At 39.1% G+C, this 8,505-nt stretch overlaps 3 protein-coding genes across 4 annotated transcripts; 1 reads left to right on the forward strand and 2 right to left on the reverse strand.

Annotated features, from left to right (window-relative positions):
* Nucleotides 1–665: 665 nt before the first annotated feature.
* Nucleotides 666–4,929, reverse strand: LOC123874298 (alpha-(1,3)-fucosyltransferase C-like). The gene is made up of 3 exons (XM_045919545.1): nucleotides 3,882–4,929; nucleotides 739–1,005; nucleotides 666–701 (listed from the first exon to the last, which is right to left on the reverse strand). The coding sequence occupies exons 1-3, from the start codon at nucleotides 4,802–4,804 to the stop codon at nucleotides 698–700; spliced, it is 1,194 nt and encodes a 397-aa protein (XP_045775501.1). The 5' UTR covers nucleotides 4,805–4,929; the 3' UTR covers nucleotides 666–697.
* A 6-nt stretch (nucleotides 4,930–4,935) lies between these two features.
* Nucleotides 4,936–7,280, forward strand: LOC123874303. Its single transcript, XM_045919560.1, has 3 exons — nucleotides 4,936–5,406; nucleotides 5,572–5,675; nucleotides 6,582–7,280. Exons 1-3 carry the CDS (start codon nucleotides 5,124–5,126, stop codon nucleotides 7,197–7,199), a joined length of 1,005 nt encoding a protein of 334 aa, XP_045775516.1. The 5' UTR covers nucleotides 4,936–5,123; the 3' UTR covers nucleotides 7,200–7,280.
* LOC123874296 (protein ALP1-like) lies at nucleotides 5,674–7,932 on the reverse strand. 2 transcript variants are annotated; one of them, XR_006797883.1, is made up of 3 exons: nucleotides 7,322–7,932; nucleotides 7,029–7,154; nucleotides 5,674–6,498 (listed from the first exon to the last, which is right to left on the reverse strand). XR_006797883.1 is itself a non-coding variant. In XM_045919544.1 (2 exons), exons 1-2 carry the CDS (start codon nucleotides 7,757–7,759, stop codon nucleotides 5,689–5,691), a joined length of 1,248 nt encoding a protein of 415 aa, XP_045775500.1. In that variant the 5' UTR covers nucleotides 7,760–7,932; the 3' UTR covers nucleotides 5,674–5,688. The 2 variants fall into 2 exon arrangements, 1 of the variants encoding a protein (XP_045775500.1); XM_045919544.1 differs by lacking the exon at nucleotides 7,029–7,154.
* Nucleotides 7,933–8,505: the final 573 nt, after the last annotated feature.

The following is an 8,505-nucleotide window of genomic DNA, read 5'->3' on the forward strand; positions in this document are numbered from 1 at the left end:
ACCGGCAAAGCCGTGCCGCTAACCGATTTAGCGTTCCGGTACGATGCCGTGTAGAAACCAAAGAGTACTTATTAAAACTGCTATATTCCCCTTCCAGGTTAGCCCGCTTCCATCTTAGACTATATCATCACTTACCACCAAGTGAGATTCCAGTCAAGGGCTAACTTGTATCTGAATAAAAAAAAGCGTGAAGCTACACCATGCAATGGGATGCATCCAATAAGCCGCGGCTAACAGCGGATTGATATGATTGTTTGCACAAGTAATTTGAAATGGAACCAGTGTTAGATTTTATAAAAAAACTCGATTCCACGCTCGACAAAATCCATTTTATGAATCACTGAGCCATCACGACCATGACAATAACAAAACAATTAGACACAGTTTTTGTTTCAAGCGCTGAAATGATGACCTATATCCTCGGTCAAGTGTGACATCGAAATCAGCCTCGCTCTAGGTATACACTAGAAAAGAATAGAATAGATTTTTATTCAAGTATTACAAGTGCTTTTGAATTATCAAAATATAGAGACCTCAATAAAATACAAAGACCGCGACCTCAATATGCTAAGCTATCGAGGTTTTTTATATCGACCTGATCACAGACAGATTTAATATTAATAATTGAATAACTATTAATATTTAATTGTGATTAAATAATATTAATAGTTTTTCACGCTTTCTTATTTATTTTAAATTATCTACAGTGTTCTATCATTCTTGTTTCTCCCTTATTACCTACAGTTCATCTCATACCGTTCACCGTTCCACCACGTCCTGAAATCACTCCACACACTGACTTCAGAGACTTTCTCTTCATTGTTCATCATTTCACATAGCTTGCAAATGTCCTCTTCTTGAGATGTTTCCTTGTACACGTAGTGGTTCCTCCAGCGGAAGAAGTCGTGGTATCTGGTGGTATTTCCTATTATTTCGCTCATTTCTCGCGCTAGCTCTTCCACGCCGAGCTCTCTCGCGTCCAGGTAACTGCCTGGTGGAAGGAACCTGCAACAAGATACAAAATTTAAAAAAAAAGCGGCCAAGTGCGAGTCAGACTCGCGCATCACATTCGTGTATTTTTTCCAACACTGCACGATAACTCAAAAACTATTAAACATAAAATAAATACTTAAAAATCTGTTTTAGAATGTACAGGTAAAGCCCTTTCATATTACCGCACTCGGCATAGTTATCTTACTTTGAAAATTGAAACACATTTTAATTTTTTTTTATGTGCTGTTACGATTTTCAGATTCATTCCTTTATTTGTGCTAATTTTAATTTAAGCCGCAAGGGCATACCAGTGGTGAACTATCCGTTAGAAACTAAGAATATTAGTTATGATAGTTTCTGAAGCAAACGGCTGTAATACAGACGGATGAACACACAGACCACTCTGTGGATAAACATGACGTAACTAAGCTCCCTTCTTTTCTACGAAATCCTAAAAATGCCATTTTACTATACTTAGTTGGTCACTACAGTATACTGGGAGTAAGTAAGTACATTAGGTTCGGTCGGGACTTTGTCTGTGTCGGTGTTAGCTGGCGGGCGTGCTCTGCCTTTTTGGAGTGTTTTTTTTTTGTTAAAACTGACTGGAAAGCGCTCTAAGTGGGTGCCGTGCGTGTGTCGGCGAGCGCCGGCACAGACGGGGTCCATACTTGTATAGTTTATCTAACTTGTTACTTGTTACAAATATGTAACTACAAACTTGTCATTGGCTAATCTTTGTAAAGCCAGACGAGAGAGAAAAAAAAAATAGATTCGGTCGAAATAAAGCCTACTTTGTAGTTTGTACTGTTATATTTTATGCCGCTTAAAAAACCTTAGGTTGATCCTTTCAGATAACCTTGTGGATACAATCATTTATTATATTCAGGTACATTAGGTAACGAGTTTATTTTCATAAATATATATGTACTTAACTAGGTACCTATTAGATGACGCCATGAAAAATCTTAGGTCAAACGGATTATGGATTACGGGCTTTTTGAAAAAACCTACCTAGGTATATACCTACCTGTTAACTCCCAAAGCCACTATGGTCCAAACTTCATAGTAGCTGATCGTTCTTCCCTGTGTTGATGACAATATGCAGATAAACTTTCAGCTCTTATAAAATAACGAAGGCCTGGCCCTCGTGGGCTCTTAGTCCATTAATTTTATTATTATCGATATCGGTTGAACCGTTGAACTGTAATTGTATGTGCCATGTGGTACATACAGGACAAACACTTAACTCTTCTTTTGGCCTTCGCCGCAATCGGGTAAAAATACCCTACAATTTTTGACATGATTGTGAGCACAATTAAATAGAGTAGTCGTATCCTCTTCTTACTAATGTAATATGAAAAAGATAGACACAGTTTGACAGTTTTAATTTAGAGCTGTCAAACCTCGTGGCTTTAGCTGTCAGTCACGAGCCCATCGTTTGAATTTGTGTGCAATTTTTAGAGTCTTCAAATGTAAAATTCATGTTACATCCTTTTTTAGCAATACTAATAACGCAAAATTTAAAAAACCCCCGACACAAAAACCTAACTAGAAAAGAGCTGATAACTTTCAAGCAGCTGAACAGATTTTCTTCGATTATAGCTAAGAACACTCTCGACCAAGCCACCTTTCAAACCAAAAAAAAACTAAATTAAAATCGGTTCATTATTTTAGGAGCTATGATGCCACAAACAGATACACACATCAAACTTATAACACCCCTCTTTTTGGGACGAGAAAAAGTTTAGAGAAAGTCAAGAAAATCGGCGCGAAGTATACCAACGTTGCTAAGTAACCTATCGACAGATTACAGATAAGACTGACGAATACTATGCCAGGAGTTTGCTAACTTTATTAGCACTTGGGAATATTGTTATCTTGCGCTTGTTGAGATGAGATGCTGTACCGCTTACAGTCTTGTGGCTGCAACTTTGCAGTTTATCGGTATTAGGTACTTCAATCTAAAATCTAATTATAAAATTCCGCGTAGTATGTTCCTACGAGTATCTACTTACCTACTTATTATGTTATCCTGTCTATAGCCGTCATTTGTACATATTTCGTGGTGCAATAAAGTATTACATACATACAGACACATAGCCCGTTTTTCCTTAGTTTGCTTAAAAGGTAAACAAATCTCAGAAACCTCGGAGAAACGCGTAAGCGACGCGAGTTGTCCGGTTTAGATTTTCTGCAGTTAGGTACCTACCTTAGGAGTTCTGTGGTACCTACTATGTAAGTAATAAATTCATAGACCAAATTAGAGATCGGACTACTATAATTCACACCTAGGTAATATACGCTGATAAGAAATGCGTAGGCATGCAGTAGGTGCCAGCCACAAAATAATGTGATTCTGATTTACTAGGTAATCAATACAACTGATAATGAAACTATTTCAAATACCAGTATTAAATCATATCTACCTACCAAATAGATAGATAGGTAGGTACTTACATCTTATCCCTGAGGGAGAAGATCTGAAATGAGGCGATTCGCAGAGAACCAAGGTCACTGACATAGCTTAAACTATTAGCAAGCTGAAGTGGCAGGCCGGGTCTGTCGTAGAGGTCGTTGGATGGCGTATAAACAAGCGTAGGGTCGCCATCCAACACGATAGACCGACGATATATGTAAAGAGACTGACTGGATGAGGAAGGCTGATTGGATGTGGTGTGACCCTTTGGGGAAGGCCTATGTCCAACAGTGGACGTCCACAAGCTAATGATGATATTGACATCATCATCAACCCATGGCTGGCTCACTACTGAGCACGGGTTTCCTCTCAGAATGAGAAGGGTTTGGCCGTAGTCCACCACGCTACCCTAAATGAGACCTCTGTCCAGCTGTGGACGTCCATCGGATGACGACGACGAAATAAAAATTACCTGGAGTAATTAGCCGCACCAAACACGATCGGCACAGCATAATTTTCCAAAGCAACCAACAGCTTCTCCGTCACATAGTCCTCACTGAACGAATTCTCAAACGACAAGTAAAAGTAGTAATCATTCTCTATCTTCTTAAAGCAGGTGTGTGTTTCGCTTTTCGGGCAACTCAGTGTGCCACACTTGCCATAGATATCCACTGTCCACCCGTAGCTTACCAGCTCCTTCTGTAACTCATCTACGAAGATCTCCCTTTGACTTTTAGTATCGCAATGTGAAACCAACCACGCGGCAGCTTTGGATTTACTCGACAATTTGACCTTTAGCTCTTCGCTAATTGGGTTTAATTCAGGCCACTTCATGTCTATCGCGGGACCAATTACATTCCCTTTCAAATCGAATATAGTTATGTATCCCCAACGAAAATCTGAGTCGAGTTTATAAGTCCATGTCCAGTTGAAAAATCCGTCGAGGGATTCATCACACGCAGGAAAATTGTCTGGTGACTCCATTGCTCCAAATATGTATTTCTGTTTAGGAGATCGATTGGATGGAAATTGAAACGGCCACAGATTAATGACGTCACGGCCGTTGAATGCGATCGCATCAAAATCGGACTGCTCGACAAAGTAACCTTTATCATCTGTTACAAAACAGTTGTTGTATTTACACTTCTGCTTTATAAACATTGAATTACCTTCGCCCATGAAATCGAATGGCGCGCTGAACCTTCGCGTCCATTGGAGTATGTACTTTATTTTCTTGTGGTTAAGGTACGATATGTCCTTCCTCTGAATTTTTATTTGATACAGTTTCTCGTTGTAAGTGTAGACGAGGAAAACCATGTAGATTGTGATGACTAGAACGATTATACGAGAAGCATTCAAACTGGTTAGCACGTAACACATATTCGATAACGTCATGTTCAGTCATCGATGAGTTTGTAAAACTTTTATCTATTTGCGATTACTCATTGTCAGTTTTTAAGGCATACCTACAAAGTAGAGGCTTGCTTTATATTTCTATACAAAAAAAAAAAAAACCGTCTTTAATTAGCCGGGTCCACACCGGACGATCCATCGCGCTCCGATCGCGCGCGGCAGCAGCGCGATCCAAAGATGCAGGCGGTGTGGACGTGCCGCGCGCGATCCATGCGCACGTATTGGAGCGCGCGCTCCCTACCTCGCGCGATCCGTGTGCGGTCGGTTTTTGTGCCAGCCTCAAAGGTGCCTCAGTTGCGTGATGCGCGCGGTGTGGACGGTTGTGTTGGTTCGCGCGATCCACCTCGCCATGGACATCTCAGAAAGTCGCCGTTTGATATCGCTTTATAAAGAATTTAAATGTTTATGGGATCCCAAAGATTCTAATTACACCAATAGAGGTGTTAGAGATGATGCTTGGTGTCAGATTTCTCGTGAAATGGGGAATAAGTCGATCGAGAACCTAAAGAAAAAAATGCGATCTCTGGCGGGAGGCTACAGAAGGGAGAAACACAGAGAGAAGCAAAGCCGTATAACTGGATCCGGTAAGAAAACAAAGCTACTTTTTATCTGTAGGTATTAAAATTATATATTTTATTATAAGTAATTACATCATAATATTTACTGTGGATTTCACGTGATTTCGCTTTTTACATTTAAGCTGTTAGAAATACACGTGGTTATTTTAATGAGTAACTTGTTTATTTCAGGTGCTCAAGATACATATAAATCAAAGTGGTTTGCGTATGATGACTTCGACTTTATGGCGGATAAAAATGAACCCGGAACCACACGCGATACATTGGAACATATTGTGAGCTATTAGTTTACTGATATTCATTTTGCCAAACTATTGTATGGTTTGTAACAAAGTGTCTTGCTAAGTGGGACCGTATTGTAGTGGCATTTTCTGTTGCTCTTCTTGGTACGACGGCCATCGGTTGTAGCGATTGTGATGGCGGTTCATTTCGCCAGCTTCCAGGTATTACATCTCCATTCTCCTGTACTGTATCAAACGTTCCTGGCGATATAAAGTTAGGATTACTGCGTAAGTAGTTATATAAATGAACCGTTGCCAGCACGACTTTAGTCGCAGTTTCTGGTTCCAAAAGCATAGGTTTACGCAGGACTCTGTAGACAGAACTAAGTACTCCAAACGCGTTTTCAACTACTCTACGTGCTCTTGACAGTCGGTAGTTGAAAATTCTTTCACAAGAACCCCTTTCCCGTGTACCATCGTATGGTTTCATAGTATAATCATTAAGCTGAAAAGCTTTATCACCTAGTATATAATAGGGTACCTCAATTTTATAGGGAACTTGCAATATCTCCGGTGGAGGAATATTTAGCTCTTTTTTTTCAAGTTTTTTATATAAATTTGTGCTTTTGAACACGCCTCCATCTGATATTCTGCCTTTAGTCCCAACATTCACATACAGGAACCTATAATTTGCATCTACTAATGCAAAAAGAACAATACTAGGAAATAATTTGTAATTATCAAAGTCGTTGCCACTATTAAAAGGCGATTGTATAGCGACGTGTTTGCCGTCCATCGCTCCTATCACGTGTGGGAAATTCCACTTATTCTCGAATTGCTGAGAAACTGTACGCCATTCTTCTTTAGTTGACGGCACCTGAAAATAAAGGAGATCTTAATTATAATATAAAGCTGAAAATAAGAATAAGCAGTAAATAGTAATAATAATTGTTGTTACAGGTAGAATCTGATACGACTGATGGGGAACTTGAAGTTAATACTACAGTGAGCGAAAACGAGAACAGTAACATTACTAGTGACACACAACCGGAGAGAGCCAACCACCACACAGATCAGAGTAGAGAGCAGAATGATCAGAATGCACAATCCAGTGTCCAAACAACAAACAAAAGAACAAAAAAAAGAAAGAAAACTACTTCTAATAATGCAGATGACATATCAGATGAAACTCTTTCAGAGGCTTTCCAACTTCTGCAACAATGTGCTCAGCCACCACAACCGGAAACTGATTCTTACATTGCTTTCGGGCAGTATATATCTACTGAATTGCGGAAATATGATGCAGTAACATTAGTTAATGTCAAAAATGCTATATGCCAAGTTATTTTTCAAGCTGACACAGGAAGATATGGGGATAGCAATTATGGATATTACACTAATTCATACCCTGGCACACCAATAGCATCCACTTCATCACAGTCCCAGTCTCTACAACCTCAAAATTATCCAGCTCCAATTCCACAGACATCACCGTCTGCTCATCTAGCCTCCAATTCATCGCAGTCCCAGTTTCTGAAACCTCAGGATTATTCACTTCCACAGTCACCACCGAATTAAATAAGTACCTACCTATATCATGTTTTCAAAAAATAATTAATAATTGTAAACATGTTACTTCTTTAAATTATGATTGTAATACACTACTTTTTTATTGAGTAATAAAGTATGGTTTTACTTACCTTTACATAATCATTTAACAGGTCAATGATGGCTTCACAAACTTCAGGAATAATTATCGATATAGACTGTTTGGAAATGCGGAACAGATACTGCAAACTGACGTACGAATCTCCAGTTGCTAAAAATCTCAATGTTAGTAATAATCTTTCCTTCACAGTAATGGCATCTCTATAATTTGTATCATTCTTTCTTAGCTTGTTATTTAATAATGAACACAATATCTCAAATTGATTAGCATTCATTCTTGCAAAATTGTGTTCAACTTTATCTGACACTAACTCTGCGTACAGCTGAGTCCCAGATTCCAAGCGATTTTTGTAAATTTGTTTCACCCAAAACCGTCGTTTTCTTTTTTGTGATTTTTTGCGCAAGCATTTAAGCAAAATAAAAGTTACTGCTGCAACGGCAAGACGCCGCCGTTGTACGTGTGACTCCATATCGTACAAGAGTTAGACTGGCTGAATCACGGATCGCCTTAGGATCGCTTGGAGCGCATATTTGGGATCGCAAGTTTCCAAGAGTGGATCGGCATAACACGATCCACGATCCACGATCCGCGATCCTGGATCGCGGATCGCGGGATCGATGGATCGTCCGGTGTGGACCCACCTATTGAAGCGCTTTTAAACAAATCTACATATAATTGGAGGTACCTAATATGCCAGTTATAGACAAGACGCTTTTAGCCATAAATATTAGGTAAGTGGCTAATTTTTTTTTTGATATTTTGTTTCACTTTTATGAAGAATTCATTTAATTCCAATCCAATTATAATGTCACTGCACATAAGACACTTTTAGGAAACAAAACAACTCGAAACACAACCAAACTACGCCGCACGCGACTCGATTTAGATTAGACGAACACTCATAATCATCAATAGGTACCTCCCTCAAATCTTATCAATACGTTTATCTATCTATCCATACTAGGGCTTAAAATACGGAAGTGTGTCAGTCTGTAAACCTCTTTACCACTCAACGGTTCAACCGATGAACCGATTTCGACGGGTGCATAATTTACATTGCGAAATTAGTGGCACGAAATTAGTTTCACGACATTAATTTTAATTAGGTAATTAATTGATAGTGAACTTTATGTCGTGAAACTAATTTCGTGCCACTAATTTCGGAATGTAACTTCCGCTTTAGAGTTTAGAGGGACAGTGGACATAGGAGGTAGA

The sequence above is a fragment of the Maniola jurtina genome, chromosome 18, assembly GCF_905333055.1.
Source record: "Maniola jurtina chromosome 18, ilManJurt1.1, whole genome shotgun sequence".
Classification (NCBI taxonomy): domain Eukaryota; kingdom Metazoa; phylum Arthropoda; class Insecta; order Lepidoptera; family Nymphalidae; genus Maniola; species Maniola jurtina.

Coding starts and splice junctions, on each gene's coding strand:
- LOC123874298 (XM_045919545.1), bottom strand. CDS start 4,804: ATGACGTTATCGAATATGTGTTACGTGCTAACCAGTTTGAATGCTTCT. Junction 1,006..3,881: donor GGTGCGGCTAATTACTCCAG/GTAATTTTTATT, acceptor ATCTTGTTGCAG/GTTCCTTCCACCAGGCAGTT.
- LOC123874296 (XM_045919544.1), bottom strand. CDS start 7,759: ATGGAGTCACACGTACAACGGCGGCGTCTTGCCGTTGCAGCAGTAACT. Junction 6,499..7,321: donor TGTTAAATGATTATGTAAAG/GTAAGTAAAACC, acceptor CTTTATTTTCAG/GTGCCGTCAACTAAAGAAGA.
- LOC123874303 (XM_045919560.1), top strand. CDS start 5,124: ATGCGCGCGGTGTGGACGGTTGTGTTGGTTCGCGCGATCCACCTCGCC. Junction 5,407..5,571: donor AAGCCGTATAACTGGATCCG/GTAAGAAAACAA, acceptor TGTTTATTTCAG/GTGCTCAAGATACATATAAA. Junction 5,676..6,581: donor GCGATACATTGGAACATATT/GTGAGCTATTAG, acceptor TTGTTGTTACAG/GTAGAATCTGATACGACTGA.